General features: G+C 43.6%; 1 protein-coding gene across 4 annotated transcripts; it reads right to left on the bottom strand.

Moving 5' to 3' along the window:
• Positions 1 to 168: 168 nt before the first annotated feature.
• TRIM4 (tripartite motif containing 4) lies at positions 169 to 25,527 on the bottom strand. 4 transcript variants are annotated; one of them, XM_055089852.1, is made up of 7 exons: positions 24,928 to 25,527; positions 18,073 to 18,168; positions 17,146 to 17,376; positions 16,095 to 16,117; positions 15,731 to 15,828; positions 15,230 to 15,303; positions 169 to 2,563 (listed from the first exon to the last, which is right to left on the bottom strand). In XM_055089852.1, the coding sequence occupies exons 1-7, from the start codon at positions 25,318 to 25,320 to the stop codon at positions 2,495 to 2,497; spliced, it is 984 nt and encodes a 327-aa protein (XP_054945827.1). In that variant the 5' UTR covers positions 25,321 to 25,527; the 3' UTR covers positions 169 to 2,494. The 4 variants fall into 4 exon arrangements, with proteins under 4 accessions (XP_054945827.1, XP_007111919.2, XP_028355958.1 ...); XM_028500157.1 differs by lacking the exon at positions 169 to 2,563 and adding an exon at positions 8,595 to 8,671; XM_007111857.4 differs by lacking the exons at positions 169 to 2,563; positions 15,230 to 15,303 and adding an exon at positions 4,649 to 8,671.
• Positions 25,528 to 27,202: the final 1,675 nt, after the last annotated feature.

The raw sequence follows: 27,202 nt of genomic DNA, 5'->3' as shown, positions 1-27,202 counted from the left end.
GTTTTATGGTTTTGATTTGCATTTCCCTGATGATTAGTCATGTTGAGGATATTTTAACTGTTGGCCATTTGTATGTCTTCGTTGGAAAAATGTCTATTCAGATCCTTTGCCCATCCTTAATAGGGTCATTTAATATTTGGTATTGAACTGTAGGAATTCCTTATATATTTTGGTTATTAACCCTTTATCACATTATGCTTTGCAAATATTTTCTCCCGTTCTGTAGGTTGCCTTTTCATTTTGTTGATTATTTCCTTTGCTGTGCAGAAGCTTTTTAGTTTGATGTAATCCCGTTTGCTTATTTTTGCTCTTGTTGCCTGTGCTTCTGGTGTCATATTCAAGAAATCATTGCCAAAGCCAATTTCAAGCTTTTTCTCTATGTTTTCTTCTTAGGGGTTTTATACTTTTGGGTCTTACATTTAGTTACTTAAACCATTTTGAGTTGATTTTTGTGTATGGTGTGTGATAAGGGTTCGATTTCATTCTTTTGTATGTGGATATCCAGTTTTCCAAGAACGACTTACTGAAAAGCCTTTTAATTTCCCCATTGTGTTGAAGAATAGTTAACCAAAATGTCAAATTTAAAATTATTTTTAAAGGAGGTATAGCTCTTTAAAGATCCAACAGCTGAAAGAAAATAAAATGTTAACATATTTTATTAAACCCAAAGAGGGCAAGAAAAGAGTAATAGAGAAAAATCAGAAAGGGCAAATTTTTTAAAAGCAAGTTGATAGATTTAAACTCAAAGATATCAATCTTCATTAAGTATAAATGGACTAAAGTCTTTCACTACACATGAAGTGACATATTGTTTGAACATAGATTCAGATCAAAAGCCAGAGATTTTTACAATGGATAAAGAAGCAAGACCTGAAAGTGTGTGCATCATGCTAAATGAGAAACCAAAAATGAGATGATCTGTCAGCAAGCATTCTGTAGGTCTACACCATGACACCAATAATGGCAAAACTGTGAGGAAGAACAGATAAGATATACTTTCAAGTTTATTCAGAGGGCCATGACCCCTTCGACTCTGGAAATCTTTCCCACTTCAGAAGCACCTGTCTCCTGAATTCTTTCTTTTAGACTTGAAAGGAGCCCAGGTTACCAAGAATTAAAGGCTGGACTCTCAGCATCCAGACTCCAGAGCAGCTCTGATTTTCTCTCTTTCCTGAGAGTCTCTGTTGGCTGCCTGAATGTAGTCTATCTTCTAAGTCAGCAGCATGGGTATTCTATGACAAACAGCTTTCCAAAATTTCTTATGATTCTTCAATTACCTGGATTTCTTCATTGTATCTCCTTTCCACTTTTTTTTGTTAATAAATTTATTTATTTTATTTATTTATTTTTGGCTGCGTTGGGTCTTGTTGCCGCACGCGGGCTTTCTCTAGTTGTCGTGAGTGGGGGCTACTCTCCGTTGCAGTGCGTGGGCTTCTCATTGCAGTGGCTTTGCTTGTTGCAGAGCACGGGCTCTAGGCACGCGGGCTTCAGTAGTTGTGGCTCGCCAGCTCTAGAGCGCAGGCTCAGTAGTTGTGGCGCACGGACTTAGTTGCTCCACAGCATGTGGGATCTTCCTGGACCAGGGCTTGAACCCATGTCCCCTGCATTGGCAGGCAGATTCTTAACTACAGTGCCACCAGGGAAGCCCCGCTTGCTTTTTTTTTTTTTTTTTAATTTGGTCATTTCATACCACCTTAACAACACTTTTCAACATACCAGAAGACGTTTAAAGCATTGATAGTAACAATGTATTGGGTGTTTACTGCATACCTAAAAGTGAAATGTATGATAAAATGGAACAAGGACTGGGAATCAAGATCGCACTGTTATCAAGTCTTTCACCACACATGAAATAACATACTATTTGAAGGTAGATTCAGATTTTTCAAAATGTACATTGTAAACTCTATGGCAATGACTCAAAAGTTTTTAAAAGAAGTACAAATAATACGTATATGAGATAAAATTAATTTTGTTTTTTAAATAATAAAACTAGAGAAGGCAGAAAAAAAACAGAGGAAATGAAACTAATAGAAAACAGCTAACAAGATGGTGTATTTTAATCCAACTATACACAGTAACTTTAAAGGTGAGTGGATTAAGAATAACTGTTAAGAACTGTTTAGAAAAACAGCAAGAACCAACTGTATGAGGTTATATTAGTCATGGTTCTTCACTGAAACAGAAGAAATAGAATAGATCATTGGCCATTGGCTCAGGTGATTGTGGAAGCCAAGAGGTTCCACAATCTGCTGAGAGCTGAAGAACCAGGAAAGCTGGTGGTTTAATTCAGTCCAAGTCCAAAGGCCTGAGAACCAGGGGAGCTGATGGTGTAAATTCCAACTGAGGTCCAAAGGCCCAAGAATCGGAGGGCCGATGGTGTAAGTCCCTCCAATTTGAAGGTCCAAGAACCAGGAGCTGAAGTCCAAGTCTGAAGGTCCAAGAACCAGGAGCACCGATGTCCAAGGGCGGAAAAGAAGATGGATGTCCCAGCTCAGAGAATAAATTTGCCCTTCTGCCTTTTTGTTCTCTTCAGGCTCTCAACTGATTGGATGATGCCTACCTACAATGGTGAGAGAAATCTTCTTCACTCAGTTTATGGATTCAAATGTTAATCTCTTCTGGAAACACCCTCACAGACACCCCAGAGATGTTTCACCAGCTCTCTGGGCATCCCTTAACCCAGTCAAGTTGACACATAAAATTAACCATTACAGAGCTCTATGAGCAACCTATTTTAATATTATAAAAGAATACTTCCAGTTTCAGCTCCAACATGTAAAGAATTTGGAAATCATAACTCACATCCTTACAAGAAAAAGATGAGAAAACTGAAAATCATTGGCTTTTCTTGGGCCCATCAGAGAACTGAGGTTGCACGGCAAATTGCCACCCCAAAATCTGGATAGACAAATCCACAGAGTTGAAGCTGAGATCTGCTTAACAGTGGAAGCAAAATCCACTGGAGCCATAAAATAGTAGGAATACTTAAATGGTAGTTTTGACGAATTGCTGGAGGTTGAGTGTGGGCTAGCTTAAAAGTAAGAAGCTTTGGGGAGCTGCAGTATGGGTGAGCTGTGTATGAGCTGAGTGAAAAGTTGAGAAAGATCGCCTCATGGCTCTGGCAGGGGGAGGAGGACTAGAAATTATTGGAAAAAATGTGACCAGTGTTTTCCATAGCAAAAGCCTCGTCTCCAGGGGAAAAGACTTTTTTGTAAAAAATATTTATTTATTTATTTACTTGGCTGCCCCGGGTCTTAGTTGCAGAACGCGGCATCTTTTTTGCCGCGTGTGGGATCTTCATTGCAGTACGCAGGATCTTTAGTTGTGGCATGCAGGATCTTTTAGTTGTGAACTGTGTAAGTCAGACTGGGACTTGAACCCACAGGCCAGGACTCGAACCCAGCCAAAACCCAGATTGGGAATTGAACCCACAGTCTTTTAACTGAGATCACACACCTGGTCTCAGGATTTAGTGAAGCTCAGTTTCTTGATGTCTTGTCATAGAAAGAATTCAGTGAGAGACAAAGTGATAGGTAAGAAGAAGATTTATTTAAAGAGAAACACACTCCACAGACAGAGTGTGGGCCATCTCAGAAGTCAAGAGCGGCACCAGGGTATGGGGTTGTCAGTTTTTATAGGGGTGGGTAATTTCATAGGCTAATGAGTGGGAGGAGCATTCCAGCTATTTTGGGGAAGGGGTGGGGATTTCTAGAAATTGGGCCAGCACCCAATTCCTTATGGTTCCAGTTCCTTGGAACTGTCATGGCACCTGTGGGCATGTCATTTAGCATGCTGACGTGCTACCATGAGGCTCAAAGTCTAGTGGAAGTCGACTCATCTGCCATCTTGGACCTATTTGGTTCTAATCAGTTTATGTCATGTCCTCAGGCTATGTCATTCATTTAAAGGTTGTGCCCTGCCCCCTTCCCTCCTGTTTCAGTTGCAGCATGTGGGATCTAGTTCCTTGACCAGGGATCAAACCCAGGACCCCTGCATTGGGAGCACAGAGTCTTAGTCACTGGACCACCAGGGAAGTCCCAATCCAGGGGAAGACTTTAGCAGAACCTTATCCAGGGCCACACAGTGTGGGTGGCATATAGCACCACTGCATGTACCCACAAGCTCTGGGGGCTAGGGGGTGCAAGCTAGATTGAAATCTGAGATGGCCAAGATCACCTCAAGAAAGTGCAGGCTAAACAGTGGTTGCCAAACTATCTTCTGGGGAGTCTTCAATGCTGCTCCCAGAGCTAAAGTTTCTGTGGTAGAGAACTGTGTTCAGTAGCCTATGATAAACCATAATGGAAAAGAATATTTTTAAAAAGAGAGAATGTATATATATATATATACATATATATTATATATGTATATATATATACACATATTATATATGTATATATATATACACATATATATTATATATGTATATATACACACACACGTGTATATATGTATACATACATACATGAATCACTTTGCTGTACAGCAGTAATTAACACATTGTAAATCAACTATACTTCAAAAAAAAATAAAGTTTCTGTTGTGAAATAAACTTAAGAAATGGTAAATAAATACCCCTCCTAAAGAGTCACATAACACACTAATAAAGACGCAGAGAAACTAAGTAAAATAGGAAACTGACTGGGACACATTTATTCTCAATCCTGTTTGTACATCAGAAGCATCAGAAGAGTTTATTTTTAACCAATACAACAACTGGGTCCCATTCCATACCTGAAGAGTTGAGACACGGTCCAATATCAAGACACAAAAAAGAGGCAAAAAATTGTTAATCAGATGGGTAGAAGAGACAAATTTTTTTCCTCAGTAAAAGATGCAAGTTCTTTGCAATAATAAGTAGTGATGGAAACCAGAATGTGTCACCCCAAAAATATGCCTCTTTGACATAAAAATTATTTTGAGCTGAAAGCAATTAAGAGGCAGCAAGCCCAGAAATCCTAAAGGCAGGATATAAATTCTTCTTTTACCGGAGACAGACTCAGCCCAGAGGCAGTGCCAGAAGAATCTGCAAACACATATTGACCCATTTGTTTCCACACATATATTTAAAACCTTCACACAGTCTGCCACCCTTGGAAAACTAAAACTGCTTTCCTTTGTCCTATCATCTCTCCACAATTTTATTGTTCTTTGTCAAAGATACTACGAAAGCCAGAATTCTAAGCCAAGGCTTTGAGTTAGTATTCATTTTATGTTTCTCCTGCATGATGTGTTGCATGTGTTAAACTTTTTCTTTTTAATCTTTCTTTTCATTAGAGTGCCAGCTGAAAACCTCAGATAAGTAGAGGTAAAGTTTTACCTCCGTTATAGTAGTATAAAGGGAGGCTTATAACGGCCTTTTCTTTGAGAAAAGAGGAAAAGGTTTGGAATCACTGCCATCAGAAGATGTAAGAAGGAATTTAAGATCAGGCTTGTTTACCAGGCAGCCCAAAGAGCCTACTTGAAGTCAGAGAACAAGTCTTTGTAGCAGAACTAACCAACCTGGTTCAACAGCCCAGAAAGAAGAGTGGAGGAAAGGTACTAATGAGTTTCCCAAGGACTGGAAATTAACAATGTAGGTATTGTCGACAAAAAACTAACTAGTCGATCTAAGAAGGAAATGGAAAATTTTATTCGAGCCAAATTTGAGGATTATAACCCAGGAAGAGCATCTGAGAAAGCTCTGAGAACCGTTCCACCCGTTAGAAGTCAAGGCACAGTTATACAAGTTTTTTGAGATGGGGGCTGTACATTAACTGACATATTAATGACAGTTTACATCAGATCTGAGCACCGTTTGACCCCTTATCAAGAAGGAATGTTATCTTTTAAGGAGTTGTCTTGTTGATGCTCGGAGAATGTTGCTCTTTATGGTTGAGCAGGTATTTCTGCTGATGGGGGAGGTTTGGTCCATGCATAATGCAGACACACAATGCACAGTGCAGGCACAGAGACCAATGGGCAGAGAAAATTTTTTATGTTTAAATTTTTCTTGTCTTGCCATAAAGTATGAATGTTATTTCACAGTACTGAAGGAAGTCCTGATGGGCAAGTGTGTTAAACCCCTAAATTCCACAACCTGGGTGGCTTAAAACAACAGAAATTTACTGTCTCACAGTTCTGGAGTCTAGAAGTCTGAAATCAGGGTGTTTTCAGGGCCATGCTCCCTCAGAAGCTTCTAGGGGAGGATTCTTCTTTGCCTTTTCCAGCATCTAGCAGCCCCAGGCATTCACTGGCTTGTGACAGCGTAACTCCAGACTCTCCCACAGCCATCTTCCCTCTGTGTCCTCACTCGGCATTTCCGTGTATGTAAGTGTATGTGTGTGTGTACAAAATTCCCTCTAAGGATACTAGTGATATTGGATTAGGGCCCACCCTAACGGCTTCATCTTAATTTCCAGATAAGGTCACATTGACAGCTAGGACTTCAACCTATCTTTTTCTCTGGAGGACAGAATTCAACTCATAACAGCAAGTATCTTGGAGAGTTAAGGAGAACTCAGCAGAAATCACTGAATGAGGGGGACTGCTCCAGCTGCAAAGGAAGACAAGCCAGGATGGCTGGGACACAGGAAAGGGAGGAGGGATTAGGGAGGGTGCTGGAAGTTTTGTAAGAAGCTGCCAGAAAGCCTACTGAAAGTCTGGGAGGAGACAAATGTAAATGTTAGTAGTGGTGGAATTATCGATAACTTTAATTTTCTTCACACTTTTTATATGTTCCAAAGTTCCTATAATAAGTACATGATTTTATAACCAGAGAGAAACATTCATTAATTTTCAAATAATTATCCATTAACAGTCACAATCCTCTGAGCGCATACAATCTAGAGCAGGAACGTAAAGAGAGGAGAACGCTCATACAGGGTAAAAACATGTAACAAAATAAAAACCTGAAACAAAGGTGTTGGAGACCACCATCAGCATTCAGTAAGTGCTCACAGGTGAACGTAGAGTAGAAAAGACCAGGACTTTCCTCTCAGATCTAGATTCAATCCCAACATGCCCATGTGACAGCTGGGCAGGACTAAGCAAGTTAATCTCAAGGTTTGTTTTTTCTTTCGTAAAGACAGGATTTTAATTCCCATCTCATTTCCATCTCTGTTGCAAGAGTCACGTGGGAGCATTATGTGAAGAGGCTAGCACAGTGTAAATACTTAACAAGGGTTTCCCAACATTTTCAGGATGACGTTAATAACCTTGTGCACACAGTATGCGAATCTGACGAATGGAGAGCGTGACGAACCCTTGAGGGCAGAGACACGGTCAGGTGAAGAGTAACAACACGGGCAGAGTAGGGGAAGACTGCCTCAATTTTCCAACCCAAGAAAGTGAGGAATATCAGTACTTACTGGAAAGAAGAGGAATTACATGACTAAACAGAAAGGGATTCTATAAAGCTGTCAAATTGCAGGAAGAAAGTGAGATAGGCCTATACTGTGCGATGTCCAAGCTACGTGCCTATAGCACCGGTTAGGATACTTCAGCCTGCAAGTGACCAGAAGGCAACTAGAACTGCCTTATACAATAAAGAAGCAATAATCTCATATAACAAGGAATTCGGGATTAGGGAAATTCCAACCATTTCACGATGCCAACCAAGACCACACCTCTCCTCCTTCTGCCACTGTTACTGTGCTCCTCTCGGTTCCGGTACACCTCCTAACATCAGAAGAGGGGCTGTGTCTTCCCAAACACCTCGTTCTAAAAGCTAAAAAACTTTCCTCCGAGGCACCTTGGAGAATTTCTCACCCCACCTCACTGGCCAGAATTCCCTCCTATGGGCCTGTCTCTCCCTGAAGCAGGTGGAGGGCACGTCCTGAACAGTTCAATTAGGAAGAACCAGAAGAGAAGGAGAAAAAGTGGGCCAAGTGGCTACTGGAAAGATAGCCAGCAGGGTCTTCCACATCTGTCTACGCACACGATGTCCAGGGGGGCTGAACAAAATGTGAAGTTGGAATCTGAACGGACAGAATTGAGGGACCACCCAGGATGGATTTATATATGAAGTCAAAGATGAGGGCCAAGGGATGTATGTCCCTGGGCTGGGGTACAAGGCAAAGATTCTTGGGCAGAGAAGAACAGCCTCATTTCCCACCAGTCGCTGGTAGGATGACTAAAGATGCTAATGGACTCAACCAAAAAAACGGCCGGAGACGTGAGATGGAAGGACAGGAAAAAGTGTGCAGGTGCTCTCCATCCAAAGCACTGTAGAATGAGATTTCCCCAGCCCCGTGATCTAGGAAAACTCCCACCCGGTGAAGAGCGGGCTCTAGCTTGGTGGGCCTCACAGAGATGCCTGTCAGGGGCCAATAGCCAGCAGAACTCCAACAAAGAGCCCAGATTCCCATGCGGGGGGACACTGTTGAACCACCGGTAGTCCCCATGATGTCCTCCCGACACAACCCCACAGCAACCTGCAGGCTACCTCGGCGCGCAACTTCCCAGTAATGTTTCCCTGAAGTGAAAACGTTTTTTCCCAAAACGCAGGGTAAGTGCTGAAATCTCTCCACAAAGTCTGTGGTCCCCTGAGGAGTCCTCCATCCAGTAAAGTAGCTCCACGCTGTAGAAAATAGTGGCCAAGAACTGGCTGATGCTCCATTTTTCACATATCTCCCTTCCTGGGAGAAGACAAGTTTGGGATAAGCAGTGTCCTCAGCTAGATTTACAGCCACTGCAGAGAAAACGAGAGCTGAGATCAGTAATGCAAGAGCTTACCACCAGCCCTCCTCCAGAAATGCCCGTCTGTTCCAGCTGCAGTGCCATCCTGCTTCCCCTATCGCATACTGTTAGGGATAAGATGCCTCATTTTCCTTCAACTGATCCTCAGCTGGGCCTGAGAGGCCACAGTATGTATCAGTAACCTGAAATCGTCATTCCCCTTCTGCTTTCAAAGACTATGATCTAGAAAATGGGGAGCCCATTATTTCACGGCCCCAAGTCTTCACCATCAGCATAAAATTTGCAGAAACAGTAACCAATACTGACTTGCGGAATCACGACCAGAACCAAAGCTGTCGACTGGCTGGTTCTTTGTACAGGAACACACAGATGTCATCATTAACAAGCTATCTCTTTACTGATCCCAGCTGTTCACTGGGCTCTGCAAGCCCCCAGCAGGTAACTCAAAACCGGATTCAGAGCATCCCAAGTCCCCTTCCACTCTCTTGAGACTAATCCTCCCTCACATGCAGACTTCTTGTTTTCTATGTTCTCTAAGGTCTAAGAATATTAGCGCCACCCAAACACTCACACTTGGAAATCTTAAGGTTATTTGATTCTTCTCTCCCTCTGACCCTCGGTGGCTAATTAATCACCAAGTCCTATCAATTCTACCTCTGAAATATCACTCAGGTTCTTTTCTTCCTCTCCTTCCCCATCGCCATTGTCTTCACTCGGACCTTCAGCATCTTCCACTGTAACTGTGTCTATAACTTCCTCCCTGGCCTGCCTCCAACTTCTCCTCCCTCCCAGACTCTCCATGTCCCTTTAGTTTGCTCAGAGTTGTGTTTTGTTTTGTTTTGTTTTTTTAATCAGAAATGAATGTTAGATTTTTTTTTTTACTTAGCATCATCATTGGAGTATAATCGCTTTACAGCGTTGTGTTAGTTGCTGCTGTATAACACAGTGAATCAGCTATACATATACATATAGCCCCATATCCCCTCCCTCTTGCGTCTCCCTCCCACCCCTCTGGGTGGTCACAAAGCACCGAGCTGATCTCCCTGTGCTATGCGGCTGCTTCCCACTAGCTATCTGTTTTACGTTTGGTAGAGTATATATGTCAATGCCACTCCCTCACTTCGTCCCAGCTTACCCTTCCCCCTCCCCGTGTCCTCAAGTCCTGAATGTTAGATTTTGACAAGGACTTTTTCTGCATCTACTAGGTGATCAAATAGTTTTCCTTTTTTTAATTTGCTACCGTCGTAAATTATATTGACTTTCAAATGTTAAACCAAACCTGCTTTTCTACAATAAACCCCGTTTGGTTGTGATGTATTATACACTGTTGAATTCAATTTGCTAAAATTTTCTGTAGAATTTTTCTATGTTCATGAGGGACACTGATGTATAGTTCTCTTCTCTTCTAACGTCCTTGTCTGATTTTACTATCATGGTAATGCAGGCCTCATAGAACAAATTGGGAATAGTCTCTTCAATTTTTTGTTAAGAGTTTATGTAGAATAAATATTTTTTAAGTGTTTGGTGAAATCACCAGTGAAGCCATTTGGAAAGGTTTCTAACTAACTCGAATTTCTTTAATAGAAATAAGGTTATTCCCGTTATCTGTTTTTTCTTGAGTCAGCTTTAGTCATTTGAGTCTTTTAAGGACTTTGTCCATTTCATCTATGTTGTCTGATATATCGGCATAAAGGTGCTTGTAATATTCCATTATCCTTTTAATATCGATAGAATTTGTAGTGATGATGCCTCTCTCATTCTTTTTTTTTTTGCGGTACGCGGGCCTCTCACTGTCGTGGCCTCTCCCGTTGCGGAGCACGGGCTCCAGACGCGCAGGCTCAGCGGTCACGGCTCACGGGCCCAGCCGCTCCGCGGCATGTGGGATCTTCCCGGACCGGGGCATGAACCCGCGTCCCCTGCATCAGCAGGTGGATTCTCAACCACTGCGCCACCAGGGAAGCCCACCTCGCTCATTCTTAATTCTAGTGATGTATCTGGTCATTCTGCTTAAAGTGTATCAATAAAATTGATATCCTCAAAGAAAGAGCTTTTGGTTCCACTAATATTTCTTTTGTTTTCTGTATTCTATTGCAATGATTTATGCTCTGATTTTTATTATTTCCATTCTTCTGTTTTGAGGGGCTTTATTTGCTCTTCTTTTTCTAGTGTCTTAAGGTAGATACTGATGTCACTGATTTAAGAACTTTCTTCTTTTATAATATAGGTGATTAGTGCTATACATTTCCCTATACATGTCACTTTAGCTGTATCCCACAAATTCTGAAATGTGTTTTCCTTTTCATTCAGTTCAAAGTATTAACACTTTCTACTTCCCTTTTGATTTCACCTCTAATTCACGGGTTATTGAGAAGTGTGTCATTTAGTTTCCTAACATTTGGGGAACTTCCAAGGATTTTTTTTTTTAACTGATTTCCAACTCAGATGCATTGGGGTCAGAGAACACACTTTGTATGGCTTGAATCCTTTTGAATACTGAGATATGTCTTATGGCCCACCCTGTTCTACCTTAGAAAATGTTCCACGTACACTCAAAAAGAATACGTATTCTGTTTTTGTTTGGGGCAGTATTCTATAAATAACAGGGTGGTCAAGCTGGTTGACACTGCTATTCAAATTGATAGTGTTATTCAGTCTACTATATCCTTACTGATTTTCTGCCTCCTTGTTCTAAAAATTATTTTTAAAAGGTACTGAAAATTCCAGCTATAATTGTGGATTTGTCTGTTTCTCCCTGCAGCTCTATTAATTTTTGCTTAATATATTTTGAAGCTCTGTTATTAGGTGTATAAATGTTTAGAACTGTTATGTCCTCCTGATAAACTGACTCCTTAATCATTAGGACTTGACTTTATCTCTGGTAATATTCCTTGCTCTGAAATCTTCTTGATATTAATATAACCATTCCAGATTTCTTTTGACTAATGTTAGCATGGTATAGCTTTTTCCATTGTTTTACTTTTAACATATAAGGGTCTCTATATTTAATGTGCATTTCTTGCAGCATATAGTTGGGTCTTGCTTTTTTTATCCAATCCAACCAGTCTCTCCCTTTTGATTAGGACCATTTATACTTAATATGATTATTAATATGATTAGGTTGTGTCTATCATCTTGTTATGTTTTCTATTTGTCCTATTCTTTTTTCCTCTTTTTTGCCTTCTTTCTGATTAACCAAGTATTCTTATGCTTCTACTTCATCTCCTTTGTTGACTTATTAGTTACAACTCTTTTATTTTAGTGATTGCCGTAAGGTTTATAATATACACCTTTAACTTAACAGCCTACCTTCAAGAGATATTATACCACTTCACATATAAGAATTGTATAATAGGGACTTCCCTGGTGGTCCAGTGGTTAAGAATCCACCTTCCAATGCAGGAAACGTGGGTTTGATCCCTGGTCAGGGAACTAAGATCCCACATGCCACAGGGCAACTAAGCCCGCACACCACAACTACTGAGCCCATGTGCTCTAGAGCCCATGCACCGCAACTAGAGAGAAGCCCGCTCGCCTCAATGAAGAGCCTGCATGCCGCGATGAAAGATCCTGCATGCCGCAATGAAGATCCTGTGTGCCGCAACTAAGACCCGATGCAGCCAAATAAATACATACTTTAAAAAAAAGAACTATGTAATGGTATACTTCTATTTCTCCCCCCCAACATTCATGCTATTATTGTTGTGCATTTTACTTGTAAATATGTTATAAACTCCACAATATGTTATTTTCTGTCTGTTTAAATAGTAAATTACTGTATTTGTCAGGGCTCTCCAGAGAAATAGAACCAATAAGATGTACGTGTATAGAGAAAGAGATTATAAGGAATTGTTTCATGTGATTATGGTGACTGGCAAGTCCAAATCCACTGTGTATGACAGAAGGCTTACGACCCAGGGAAAACTGATGTTCCAGTTCAAAGGCCACAAGGCAGGAAGAACCAAAGCTGCAGATGGGGTCCTAAGGCAGTCTGCTGTAGAATTCCCTCTTGTTCAGGGTGAAAAGTCAGCCTTTTGTTCTATTCAGGCCGGCAACTGATTAGATTAGGCCCACCAGCATTATGGAGAGCAATCTGCTTTACTCAAGTTTCCTGATTTAAATATTAATCTCATCCCAAAACACTCTTACTGTCACAGCAACACCCAAAATAATGTTTGACCAAGTACCTGGGCACCTTGTGCCCCAGTCAAATTAACACATAAATTAACCATCCCTATTACCTTTTTTTTTTTTTGTGGTATGCGGGCCTCCCTCTGTTGTGGCCTGTCCCGTTGAGGAGCACAGGCTCCGGACGCGCAGGCCCAGCGGCCATGGCTCACGGGCCCAGCCGCTCCGTGGCATGTGGGATCCTCCCAGACCGGGGCGCGAACCCGGTTCCCCTGCATCGGCAGGCGGACACGCAACCACTGCGCCACCAGGGAAGCCCCCTATTACCTTTTAATGAGATTTAAGTAATGACAGAAGTACAATACATTCATTAGTTTCTTTGTGTGTGTGTGTGTGTGGTACACGGGCCTCTCACTGTTGTGGCCTCTCCCGTTGCAGAGCACAGGCTCCGGACGCACAGGCTCAGCGGCCATGGCTCACGGGCCCAGCCGCTCCACGGCATGTGGGATCTTCCCGGACCGGGGCACAAGCCCGTGTCCCCTGCATCGGCAGGGGGATTCTCAACCACTGCGCCACCAGGGAAGCCCAGAAGTACATATTTCTTTATGTCATTACCATTTCAGAAGATGTTTTACTCCTTTGTGTAGATCTGACTTCCATTTGGTATCATTTTCCTTCTGCTTGAAGAACTTCCTCTAACATTTCTTGCAGTGTTGGTCTGATAAACTCTTTCTGTTTTTGGATATCAGCAAACATCTTTGTTTCACCTTGTGTTTGAAGGGTATTTTTGCCAGGAATAAAAGTCTGGGTTAACAGTTATTTTCTTTCAGTCCTTTAAAGATTTTGTTCACTTGCATTGCTTTCAATGAGTTATGTGATGTCATCTTTATCTTTGTTCCACTGTAACATGTCCTTTTTAACTTGCTGCATTTAAAATTTTCTCTTTATCACTGGTTTTGGTGTAGTTTTCACCATGCTTAGGATTTGCTGAGTTTCTTGGATCTGTGTTACTTGTAGTTTTCATCAACTTTGGAAAGTTGTCAGTCATTATTTCTTCAAATGTTTTTTCTGTCTCATCCCCATCCCACTCCTCTCCCTGAGGGGTACCAATGACCAGACATAAGGCTGCATGAAAACGACCCACAGCTCACTGATGCTATTTTCATTTTTTAAGTTTTTTTCTCTATGTGTTTCATTTTGCATAGTTTCCACTGCTCTATCTTTTCAAGCTCACTAAGCTTTTCTTCTGCAATGACCCATTAACCCCAACCAGCTTGTTCTTCATCTCAGTTACAGTAGTTTTCATTTCTAGAAGTCTGTCTGGGATTTTTTTATATCTTCCATGTCCCCATATGCCTCTTTACAAAATAGTTACAATCATTGTATTAATGTTCTTCTACGCTTATTCTAGCGTCCAGGTAAATCCTGGATCAGTTTCAATTGATTATTCTCCTCATCATGGGTCATGTTTTCCTATCTTTTTGCCTGCCTAGTAATCTTTGACTGGATGCCAGGCATTGTGGTTTTACACTGTTGGGTACTCATTTTTTTAAATTCCTATCCATCTTGTTGAGCTTTGTCCTGGGATGCAGTTAGTTGGAAATAATTTCGTCCTTTTGGGTCTTATTTCGTGATGTGTAAAGTGGGTCCAAAGCAGTGCTCAGTGTACGGTTAATTATTCTCCACTAATGAGGCAAGATTTTCCTGAGTACTCTACCCAGTGCCCCACGAATTAAGCGTTTTCCAGAGGCTGGCAGGAGAACAGGCATTGTTCCTGGCCCTGTGTGAGCACCAGGAACTGTTCCTTCTACTCATTTTGGAAATTTCCTTCCTCAAACTCGGTTAGTTCTTCACAAGCATGTACTGATCAGCATTCTGCTGAAGGTTCATGGCGTGTCTCTGTACATCATCTGGGTTCTCCCTCTGTCCGGCTCTCTCCTCTCCAGTGCTCTGTCAACTCTCACTGCTTTGTTCTCCCTGGACTCTCAGCTCCACTCCTCAACTCAGGAAGTCCACCTGGCTCCACCTCTGTTACACTCCCTGAGGTGGCCTGGAAACTCTCTCAAGGCTGTAGGCTGGGGCCATCATAGAGCGCACCTCATTTGTTTCACATTTCCCATGGATCGCTGTCCTTCGCTGCCCGAGGTCCAGTGTTTTAAAAACTGTTGTTTTATGTATTGTCTGTTTTGGGTTTTTTTTTTGGTCAACTAAGTTTCAGGAGTAAATCCAGTCCCCGTTACTGCATTTTAGCTGGAAGTAGACATCCACAACATGATTCTTAATCAGGTACATGCACATGAGAATTGAGTGCATACCTTTACATCACATACATGCCTTGGTACTTCCCTGGAGATCTAAAAAGTTTATCTTCAGTCTTTCCTACACTCATCTTCTCAAACTCAGTTCCTGCCTTTCCCATACGCACCTTATGGTCGAGTCGCGTCAGATACCCTCTCCTCCGTTTTCTCCGCACCTTATAGCTCATGCTGCCGCCTCTGCCTGGAAGAGGATTCCCTCAGTCTCCACTTGGCAAACTGCTACTCATCCTTCAAATTCCCAAACAACTGTCATCACCTCTGCTGTGAAAACTTTCCCACTTCACCCCCAACAGAGGTCTTCCTCTGTAGTTTTGCAGTATTTTATTCATACCACTGATAAACACTGGATCTCACTGTATTAAAGTGATATGTGTCTGTCTCTCCAACTTGTAAGCAAATAGGTCTTTTTCTTTTTGTATCACTAGTACCTTATAACACACAGTATGTGTTAAATGGATGTTTCTTGAATGAAGCACATATCCATTTATTCCTAAGTACTTATTATCATTTTCCTGACCCTCCTGTCAGCTGCATGCTCTGTTTTCTCTTTCCTTTCCAGACTTCTCTCGTTCATTCTCTGAGCTCCAACTCCCAGAAATTCTGCTCACCTTGGAATCGCTTCAGCATTTCCTTCATCATTGGTAGCCGGCACACAGTCTTCACCTTTAGAACTTCAAAGGAATAGTTCACATCCTGGTTCTCACACCTAAGAGAAGTGCAGAAGGCTGCTCTGCTTAGGAAACAACTAGGACACCCAAGACCCCCAACTCCCAGCTGAAGGTTCAAATCCCAGAGCTCAGACTACTTCTCTCCCATTCCTCCTGGCAAAAGTGAACGGTGGAACTCCTCCCGGACAACCCCCTCACGTCAATGTCCATACTGATCTATGGAGCCCAGGCCTCGTTTCCCCTCCGCTTGGCCTGTATCTTTACCATTCTACTCAAGCCCCCATAAGAATGCAAGAGTTTGTACCTGGTCAACACAGCTTTTGGATTCTGTGAAGAGAAGAAAGAAATAAGTTATGTACCTTCCCCTAGAGATCTATTACTCAACTTTGTGAGCAGGTATTTTCCTGTCAGTTGCTTTTATTAACGTCACATATGCTCTCATGCTGTCAAACCCAATGCATTAACACAACGTAGTCTTTGTTTCATGTGACCCCTCTGAACTATTTAACAGTGTTGACCAATCCTTTCCTTGAAGCCCTCCTCTTTCTCCTTTGGCACTATGACATTAGCTGTCTCCTGGCTTTTTGCCTACTTCTCCATCTACACTCTTTCAATCACAGACAAATGTTAGTGAGGATGTGGTGGGAATATAAAATGGAAAAAGGTAGTTTGGAAAAACGCAGTGTCTTTAAAAGTTAAATATAAATACAGCATACAGCCTAGCAATTCTGTGCCTACCACTTACCCAAGAGAAATGAAAACGTATGTCCACACAAAGAATAACAGACAAATGTTAAAGCAGCATCCTTCCTAATAACCAAAAGGTGGAAACAACCCAAATGTCCATCAACTGGTGAACAGATATACAAAATGTGGTATATTCTGCAATGGAATACTATTCTGGAATTTTAAAAAGGGGATGCAAATACAATACTAACATATGCTACAACATGAATGAACCTCAAAAACATTACACTAAATGAAAGAATCCATATACAAAAGAAATGTGTTATTTCAAAGATTCTGCTATAGTATATGTTTGGATATGCAATTGGAACTTCACTGATCAGTCAAGTTGTAAAAGTTCTAGACAACTCTTGGAATCTAAGTATCTCATATTACCTGAGCTCATCAGACCTAAATTTCACATTAATTTCCTTTGAAAGGTGAATCTTTGACTCTTTAATTGTGTAATAAAAATAATAACACAACAGCAACACAGAGAAAACGTGTCTTCTACTAAACCCACTCACCAGGAAGGACATTCAGTTCTAAAGGCAAGAGGGAGTTCAGTTAGGGATGTTAACTAAGAACTCTGTAAAGACAGAGACTACGCCCTTCCCTGCCGGACTCACCTGGAGCAGCTCCAGGGTGGAGCTCTGGCTCTTCTCCCCCACCTCGAAGATGAGCTCCTTCATGGCAGTGATCATTTGATTGAGCCTTAATGTGTTCTCATTCTGTTTCTTCTTTGTCTCTTCTTCTTCTTGGCTCAGTCTCTTAAGAAACAATTGCTCTTCTTCAGCCAGGAAGACGTGCAGCTTTGCAAACTCCGCACTGACTCTCGTTCGCTGATTCTTCATCTTCTCCTGTAGCCATAGGAGACTGGCTCAGTCCTTGTTCTGCCTGGTCCTTCCTCCGAAATTCCTTGCACATGACTCCCTAACGATCCATGATCCTTCCATCCAAATCACCTCCTCCAGAAAAGTTCCTGCCCAGCCCCTACAAATTTCCCCTACTCCTTTCTTTACACCTACTTGATACCTTTGTACTAGTCTATACAGTATTAATTCATTCTTCATAACATCTGAGTCTCTGCTATGATAGTAATGCCTTGTTTGTATACTTTTTAAACTAAAATGCACTTGCACATCTATTATTTAACTTAGCCCTCAGATCACCTACCGTTTAGTTATGTTAAATCTTAGATGTGCATATGTGCGCCCACATCATGCCTCCCAACTAGACTAGCATCTCTGGAAGCAAAGTCCATTTGCTTTCCACAGTGCCATAGACCCAAATCAACGCCAATGTAGGAAGCCAACCTCGGGAGAAAGCAGGAAGGAAAGGGACACTACCCTTGAGATATGAGGATGAAGTGTGTGGAACTCATGTTGCCCAAAGACACAAGTCAGTAGAGATAGATTCTTCCTGTTCTATCACCTTATCTGAAAGGGGCCTAACAACTGATGAGATCCACAGGCTCTTCCCAGCGAAAGCCCTTGAGCGGCCTCAGACTGAAAGGACTCAAGGGCAAGAAATACCCAACCAACTTCTGCTCTTACCTTCCACTCTGCAGCATTCTTCACTTCCATGTCCTGTAAATGCATGGCTTTCTTCATCTTGGCTATCAGACTACGTTGAGTCTTCAGAAGTTTTTCCTGTCAGCAGAAACACTCATAAGTAAGAAATCATCTCTCCCAGCATCTTCCTTGTTCAAGAGCTAAAAGTCACCTAATTCAAACAGGGGATGAGATTGAGAAAATGCTGAAGATGACTACAGGCTAATGCATAAGAATTATTCTGGTCTAAAATCCTCATAACACAATATAGAGTATGCCTATTAAATAGACAAAAATTTAAAATTGTTAGAAGATTAATAAATGCCTAGTCCTGGCAAGGGAAAAGGCCTCTGGCACCATAATAGTAGGAGAGTAAAGGTCCCATCTTTTTGAAGAGCAAGTGACAGCATTTAACAAAATTTAATATATGCAGAATCCTATTTCTAATAATATCCAACAAAACATTAGCAAAAATAATATGTATAGGAATGTTAACTGCAGCATTATTCACTACCCATCAATGTGGAATCATTAAATTACGGTATATTGATACTCTACATCAATTTCAGGTAGCTCTCTATATAACTCTTTTGAAAAGAACAAATATACATGTGTCTGTGCAAGTGTGTGCGTTTGTATCTGAACAGAGGGAAAATCTGGAAGGGTATATACCTAAGTATTATTAACACTGCTTATCTCTGGGGAATAGGAATGGCTTGAAAGTTGGAGGGGGGAGGACTAGAAATTTTATAAATCTCTGTTTTGTTTGAATTTCTACAAGAGGCACATATTCTTTTTATAATTAGAAAAAACCAAATAAGCTATTTAAAAAATTGAGTCTATCCGAAGGAACAAAGTAGGCTGCAGAGGGGAAGCACCTAACAGCAGACTCTCAGGGATGACCTTGGAGACAGAGGCAGACAGGTCAGAGACACGCACAAATCACTGTCAAATCTGATGTACGTGTGAAGGCTGTCATGAGATAAAGAGCTCCTTTGAATGTGAACAAGATTTTTTTTAAGCTTTCATTTTTGTTTGCTAATAAACATAAATATATTTGAAATAGAACTTTCCCGTTTTTAAAAGCCCTTAACAATTTTCAGTATGTATGAATTTTCCTGTTTCATTACCTAAGCTTTTTTGTATCTTGCCACAGTTGGGCTCTTAAAGTGGTCCCCTGAGTAAACTTGGTAACGTTCTGGGATTAGAAAACTTCTTCCCTGCAATAACAGAAACTGCCACGAGGTGGCAGGACGGCAGCACAAGCATTTCAAAGCTGGGTAGACGTACCAAAGTTTAAAAATCACTCTCTTCATTTAACATCAGACAATTGTGTGTATATAAAACTATAATAAAAGAGCAGACATTTATAGAATGAAGACATTTGCTGACTTGTGATCATGTAGTTCAAACGACGTGAAACTTCAAATCAGGTCTGAGTTTCAGTCTAGACCTTCACAAACTAGCTATGGATCTGTGGTCAAGTCAGCCTCACACATTTCCTGGGCCACAGCTCCCTTACCTAGAAGATGAAGACAACTAGACTAGATGGTCTTTTCTTAAACACCATCCCAGCACTTAGGTTCTGTGAATTTCAGTCACTGTAACCTCTGTATCCAACCCAAGCAGGGAGGTCTACCTCCAAAACACACATCAGGTCTTCCCTGGTGGCGCAGCGGTTGCGCGTCCGCCTGCCGATGCAGGGGAACCGGGTTCGCGCCCCGGTCTGGGAGGATCCCACATGCCGCGGAGCGGCTGGGCCCGTGAGCCACGGCCGCTGAGCCTGCGCGTCCGGAGCCCGTGCTCCGCAACGGGAGAGGCCACGGCAGAGGGAGGCCCGCATACCACAAAAAAAAAAACAAACAAAATACACATCAAATCTGCCTATCTGCCGTCCCCAGCCACCTCCTAGTTCAAGCCACCTCTTGTCTGCACAACTACAATAACCTCATGACTGGGCTCCCTACTTCCAATCTTGTCCTTCTCTTATCCAGTGTCCACAGAGAAGCCAGCATAATCTTCTAAAGACCAGTCAGATCATGTCAGTCCCCTGCTTAAGATCCTCCATTGGCTTCCCGCATCACTAAGAAAATTCAAACACCTTGCGGTCCGACATAACCCCTCTTGTCTGCATCTCCCAATTCATCTCGTGCTGCTTTCCCCCTTGCTCGTGATGCCCCAGGTGCACAGATCTTTCAGTTCCATAGATATGTCCTGCTCTTCCCAGCCTCAGGGTCTTTGAATTTGCTATCCGCTGCCTGGGATGTTCTTCCCACAGTTCCTCAGATGGCTGATTCCTCATCCATCAAGTTTCAACTGAAATGTCATCTCCTCAGAGGAGGCTACCGTGTTCCCTTATTAAAGCCCGTGTCACTTCTCTGGCACGGCACTATCGTTCTTTCACAGCACATATCACCATCTGTGGCCATTTACTTGTCCATGGTGTGCCTCTCACCCCCACCCCAGCCAGACTGTAAGCCCCATGGTCTTTTCACCACTGTTTGCCCAGTGCCGAGTCTGGTACTGTAGTACGGCAAGTGACACAAAACGGGTGGTTCAAGAAATACTGAGGATCTGTTAAATGTTTTAATAGCAATGAAGGGATTAGCTCCCGGAGTCACAGACTGAACATTGGCTTGAGGGAAAGAAGAGCTGTGCCTGGAAGCCTTTTCCAGGCAAAGAGTTTGCTCCCTGAAACTTAGGACGCTATTCTCTTTCTCTGTTCTCTTTTTCTCCCCAACCACCGATGACTCCATTAAAGACAACTTCTGCTCTGAAAGGTTTTTTTGAGATTCCCTCTGTGCAGATACTAAGATGTAGGTCCAGGGTCCTCTATCCTATCTGGACACTAGAATCACCTCGTGAATTTTTAAACAATGCTGATGCCAAGGGCCCCACCAACTGAATCTAACACTCGCGGGGGTTGGGGGGTAGTATTGCTTAAAAGCGTTTCCAGATGTATCCTGAGCCACTGGTGTGGCCCAAGAGGGTGGGCAGACTGGGCTAGGAATTCATCAAAGCAGGTTTCCTGCATGCAGTGCTCCGGGGCTCAGATCCTCAGAGAAAGCATCTAGCACGCTGTCTGCAGGGCTCAGGTGTGGCCACAGGATGGGGGGTATTTTCCGTGGATTTAGGGAACTCCAAACTTTTAGGTCACAGTGTACCCACCTGAGTATGTGCTTGGAATGGGATGGTGGAAACAGAATTGCTCCACCCAAGAGCAACTTAATGTTTTCCTAGCTAACTTGGGGTGGGGTGGAGATGGATAAACTGAGCAGCGACGAAGCAGAGGAGGGTGCAGAAAAGGACAACGGGCAATTGTGCCTGATGACCTGACTCCGGAACACCTGGCCGGTCAACCTCACGACATTCAACCCTCCCCAGCGTTACCCTCACCCACTCCCTACCTGTTGGCCCGTTTTTGCTTAATCCTGAAATCCCAACTCTTCCGATTAGTCTTCTCAGCTAGATTAGCTGTAGCAGAGTGAAAAGTGATATGGACTAGGAATTAGAGGACCTCAGTCCAAGCTTAGCCACTTCCTAGCTTCTGTGACCTTGGGTAAGTGGTCTTACATCTCTGGGCCTCAGCTGCCTCATCTACAAAATGGGGATAACAGAATCCATCCAACACGGCTGCTAAGGAAATTTAAAAATTACTGTACGAAAAATGCTTACAGCTGTCAGGGATGCATAAGGAATCAACACCTGATAGCTATCATTAATATTATGATCATTGCCAAGGGCTGAAGCTTTAAGGGTTATTTTCTCCTTTCATACCTAACCACTTACACTTGCCTCAGGCCTCCCCCATAAATTTTTTTTTGGGGGGGGGGGGTTGGGTTTTTTTTAAGGGTTATTTTCTCCTTTCATACCTAACCACTTACACTTGCCTCAGGCCTCCCCCATAAATTTTTTTTTGGGGGGGGGGTTGGGTTTTTTTCGGCCATGCAGTGTAGCATGAGGGATCTTAGTTCCCAGACCAGAGATTGAACCCACGCCCCCTGCAGTGGAAGCGTGGAGTCTTAACCACTGGACCGCCAGGGAAGTCCCATGTATTTTCTCTTCCATTTCTCTGATGGGTCCTTTCAATCTCTTTTGCTGGCTACTAAGCATTGGTGTTTCCCAAGCTTCTCTTCATGCCCCTCTTTTTTTTAACCCTTTATGTGGTCCCTCCAGGAAAATCTAATCAGCTTACTTCTTCCATGACTTCACGGGTAGGCTGATGATTCTAATCTAAAATACTGTGTTTCTAGCTTCCTATGCCCCCTGCCTCCTGTCCCTCTTCCTTGGACTTCCTGTCACAGTTACTTTACTCTCAACATGTCCCAAATGAGCACCAGATATCCAGACTGCCGTCCTAGACTCCTCTCTCTCCCCAACCCATCGGTTCCAATTAGTCACAATGTCATTCAGCTCCAGCTCATCATAACTCCATGCCCTCCTCTTCTCCATCACCCCTGCCCTGCACTAATTCAGGCCCTTACTACCTCCTGCTTGAAGGAGTGCAACAGCAGCCCAATTGGTCTTCTCCAATCATCCCCGTGGATGCCACAATGAACTTTCTAAAACAAAAGAACTGATCGTGTCATCTCCTGCCTTAAAATCCTTCAATGATCCCCATTCCCTGGAAGAGAAAGCTCGGTCTTCTCAGTATGGTCAACAAGATCCTCCACAACATGGACCCTGCCTCTGTCTTCAGCCTCAACTCCCACCATCCTCCCTCCCATGCGCTACCCTCCTGAAGCACAGAGTGACCTCTGGTCTTCTTATTTATCACATGCTACTCCACGCTGCCACACTACTGAATATGCTGTTCCCTTGGCCTGAATATGCCCTCCCCTACCTTGCTGCACTCATCCGTCAAGAGTGGACTCATGTTCCACTCCTCTGTGAAGGCGACCCTCACTCCTGTCTGATCACTGTAACCTCAGACCTTCTGTGTGTTGGTACAAACGTCAGTGACTCTCACACACACTGAAATCACAGGACTACATGCTTATGCCCCATACAAGACAAGGCCCATGTCTTTCTCATCCATTTACATCCAGATTCTAGAACAATGACTAGCATACAGGAAGCATCGATCAAGGTTACTGAATAAAAAAATGAATGTACACTTTCTAGTCTAACTTTGCATGTTTCCTGTTTGTAGTCGGCTGATAAAACTGTACAGCATTTCACAGTTTACAATACACTTTAACTTGTATCATTAAATTCGTGTTTTCAACAAGTACTTACTAGATACCAATTCAGATGGAGACCACCGGAGTGACACCGTCAGTAATGGAAGGGGGTGGGGCTACTCTGGAAAGGATGATCAAGGAAGGTCTTCAAGCTAAAGTCTAAAAGGATCTAAAGGATGGAAGGTATGAGTAGAGAGAGAGTGAACAGGCTTGAAACAAAAGCAAGAAGGCCAGTGTGGCTGGACCAGAGTATGATAAACCAATTTATTTGACTGAAGCTTCTTAACCCATAAGATAAGGCAGAACAGATAATCTCCAAATTCAAACATTAAGTGATTTTCCCAATTGATGAAGGAAGCTAGTAAAATCCAGACTCACCCCTATAAGCCAGGTTTTCCCCAAATCATTAGTTGTCTATGACACCTGTAGGTATAAACCCGTACTGTCCAATACAGCATCTATTAGCCACGTGAGCTCCTAAAATGTGGATAGTCCGAACTGATGTGTGTAAATGTCAAGTACACAGATTTCGAAGACCTATCATGGAAAAAAAGGTAAAATATCTCATTGATAATTTTTTATATCAATCAATGTTGAATGAATGTTCATTGCAGCACTATTTACAACAGCCAGAGCATGGAAGCAACCTAAATGTCCATCAACAGAGGAATGGATAAAGAAGATGTGGTACATATGTACAATGGACTATTACTCAGCCATAAAAAGGAACGAAATTGTGCCATTTGCAGAGGCATGGATGGACCCAGAGACGGACATACAGAGTGAAGTCAGTCAGAAAGAAAAAAATAAATATCATATATTATTGCATACATGTGGAATCTAGAAAAATAGTATAGATGAACTTATTTTCAAAGCAGAAATAGAGACACAGACGTAGAGAACAAACGTATGGATACCAAGGGGGAAAGGGGGGTGGGATGAACTGGGAGACTGGAACTGACATATATACACTACTACGTATAAAATAACTAATGAGAACCTACTGTATAACACAGGGAACCCTACTCGGTGCTCTGTGGTGACCTAAATGGGAAAGAAATCCAAAAACGAGGGGACAGATGTATACGTATAGCTGATTCACTTTGCTGTACAGCAGAACCTAACACAACATTGTAAAGCAACTATACTCCAAAACGTATATATATGTGAAATCACACTATCTGTGCCCATCCAAGTCAGAGAACAGCTGTGAGAAGAACCTGAGTTCTCCATTTTCTGATTATATTTTGTTTCATTTTCACAATAAAGATGAAACAGAACGAGCTTTAAGGAAAAAAAATCAATGTTGACTATTTTTGATAATTGGGTTAAATAAATTATTAAAATTAACATCACCTGTTTCTTTTTACCACTAGAAAAAAATTTTAATAATATATGTGGCTCGTATTTTTGTTTCTATTGGACAGCACTGGTGTATAACCTCTCAGGATAACCGTCTTAAATTAGGAGCTCCCGGAGGCCAGTCCCTTGAAAATTCTGCAGTGATGACTGAGCCTTGCACCGGCCCTCCCAATCCCAGTTTTAACTCCAGCTCTGAGATCCGTGAGTCGCCTAACTCTTCTGAGCCTGGTGGGGGTAAGTGGGGATTCATGCTTCCAATGTGAACAGTAAACGTTCCCAGGCAATACCGGCAGCCCCATAAGGGCCGGCTCACCCGGTAGCTCGCGAAGGCCTCGTCGACGGGGGCCATGGTGTGGGCCTGGTGCTCCTGGGACTCCCTGCACACCAAGCACACGAGCCGCTGATCGTCCTCGCAGAAGAGGCGCAGCGGCTCCCAATGGCGGCCGCACAGGCCGTGGGGCGCGGGGCCCAGGCGCCGGCGCCGCATCCTCTCCGTCAGCCGGGCCAGGGCCCAGTTAGGCCGCATCGCAGCGGGCGCCGACGGCTGCCGGCACTCGGGGCAGGGGAGCGGGCTGCCGCTCGGCGCCCAGCTGCGGCGCAGGCAGCCGCGGCAGAAGTTGTGGCCGCACTCGATGGACACCGGGTCCTCGAAATAGTCCAGGCAGATGGAGCAGGTCAGCTCCTCCTGGAAGTCCTCGGCCTCCATGTTGCTCCTCGGCCCCAGAGCCGGAGTCGTGGTTGGATGAGAGGTCTGCAGGCTGCGGGAGGTGGCCTTCAGACCCGCGGCCGCCGCCTCCGGCGGGAGGGAAAAGTGCAGCCTCTTCCGGGGTTCGGCACCCAGCGGGGCCGCGCGACCTCCGGCCGGAGGCCCTTTTCCGCGCGTGCTGAGAGCGCCGACCCCCCGAACCTCCGGGTTTCCTCGTGAGGACTGCGCGCTAGGCGTGACGGGACTGCGGGCTGCAACTGGACGAACAGTAGAGATGCGGAAGTCCCCCAAGAAGCCTAGAGAGGCCTCGAGGAGCCCGTAGTTTGGGGGAGGCGCCGGAATGCGACGACTGCGCAGCTGCAGCAGCCGCTGGTGGAGCAAAACGGGGAGGCGTTTATTAACTTGCCCTGGCCTTCAGGTTTGCTGGTTGAGGTCAGTGTTCGCCGTCTGCTTCGGAAGATTTAGGGTCTGGAGTCCTAGGCGAGCTGCTGCCCAGAAGGGCGTTCCAGGCGGGCAGCAGCCTAGCGGCAGAAGGGCCAGAAGGACGAGGCGCAGCCGGGCCTGGAGTGGAGTTAAGGAGGCGCCGTGCCCCGTAGGCTGGCTTTTCTTGAAGTCTCTCCTTTTTCTTTCAGCCTCATTCTCCAGGAGAGGAAGCCGTTCTTGTCCTCCAACCCCAAGGTCTAGTTGAGTCTCTAGAAAGGCAGGATTTCTGGCTCCCCCCACGAAGCCCACAAACTCGAAGCCCACAAACTCTCCTGGAGTTCGAGGATTCAGGCGAACTGGAGAGCCAGTTTTCTAAGAGGCAACCAGGGAAGGGAGTGTTTAGCCCCAGCACCTAGTGGGGAGCTGTCTGATCACTCTGCCCTCTGATTTCCCTCTCTTTCTTCCCCAGCACAAGAGACACACCAGGTAGGGGAAGCCCATTCTTAGAGCAGGGGCCTCACTCACCCAGTGCAGATAGAGGGTCTAATAATTAAGGTAGGGGAAAGAATCTAAGGTTAGATGGTCTTCCCCAGGTTTGAGACTTCCCACCAGTATTTTAGGTGGTTCAATGCGGAGGAGGTCTGTGGGCTAAAGGATGCTCTAAGCCAGCTCTGGGTAATCTGCTATGAGCGGCTGTCATCCTATATGCTGGGAAGGAGCAGATCCTGTAGCTGCTGGTGCTGGAGCAGTTCTTGACCGTCCTACCTGAGAAGGTCAACACCAGGGTGTGAGAGCAGTACCTGGAGAGTGGAGCTGAAGCTGTAGCTGTTCTGAGGACATTGTGAAAAACCTGATAGGACCGGGAGAGCGGTGGGAGGGAAATCAGGTGTTTTAAGTTAAAATTCAGAAGCACAGATGCATTGCCTTCTGGTACCCAACTTGAAGACGGCAATCGTTTTGCTATCCCAAGGCACATCCACTGAGGTTTTCAACAAGCAGTGTGCTTGCCTGTTTCAGGGAATTATCTGTTCCTCGTCAATGAATTTTTGATCTTGTGTTTCTGAGGTGCTTGGTTTTTTTTTCTTCCCTCTATTCCTTTTCTTATGAAAAAAATTTTTAATTCTTCCTGTGTCCCAAAATCAGATACCACCTTTCCTGTAATATGCTCTGTAAGTGGTCACTGAATGTATGACTAAATGATTTGGAAAGGGGGTTCCTGCGATCACTATTTTGGGGTTTTGATGAAAGTTCCACAGAATGTCTTTAAATGTTTACAACAGATAGCTGCGTTTTCCTTGTAGATTGGAATACTATTTTGAGAAGGAAGCTGAGGGCATTCCCTGGCAGTCCGGTGGTTAGGACTCCGTGCTACCACTGCAGGGGACCCGGGTTCGATCCCTGGTCCCTGGTTGGGGGAACTCAGATTCCCACGTCTCGCAAGCCACATGGTGCGGCCAAA

The sequence above is a fragment of the Physeter macrocephalus genome, chromosome 14 (assembly GCF_002837175.3).
Source record: "Physeter macrocephalus isolate SW-GA chromosome 14, ASM283717v5, whole genome shotgun sequence".
Taxonomy (NCBI): domain Eukaryota; kingdom Metazoa; phylum Chordata; class Mammalia; order Artiodactyla; family Physeteridae; genus Physeter; species Physeter macrocephalus.
Note: the sequence above shows the minus strand (reverse complement) of the source record. Positions and strands in the feature narration are given on the sequence as shown.

What these genes read in the sequence shown, in the direction of transcription:
- TRIM4 (XM_007111857.4), bottom strand. Translation starts at nt 25,320, where the DNA reads ATGGAGGCCGAGGACTTCCAGGAGGAGCTGACCTGCTCCATCTGCCTG. An exon ending in CCAAAAGCTGTGTTGACCAG is followed by an intron (nt 15,829 to 16,094) that starts GTACAAACTCTT and finishes CACTTCTCTTAG; the next exon opens with GTGTGAGAACCAGGATGTGA. An exon ending in AATGCTGAAGCGATTCCAAG is followed by an intron (nt 8,672 to 15,730) that starts GTGAGCAGAATT and finishes TTTTCTCTGCAG; the next exon opens with TGGCTGTAAATCTAGCTGAG.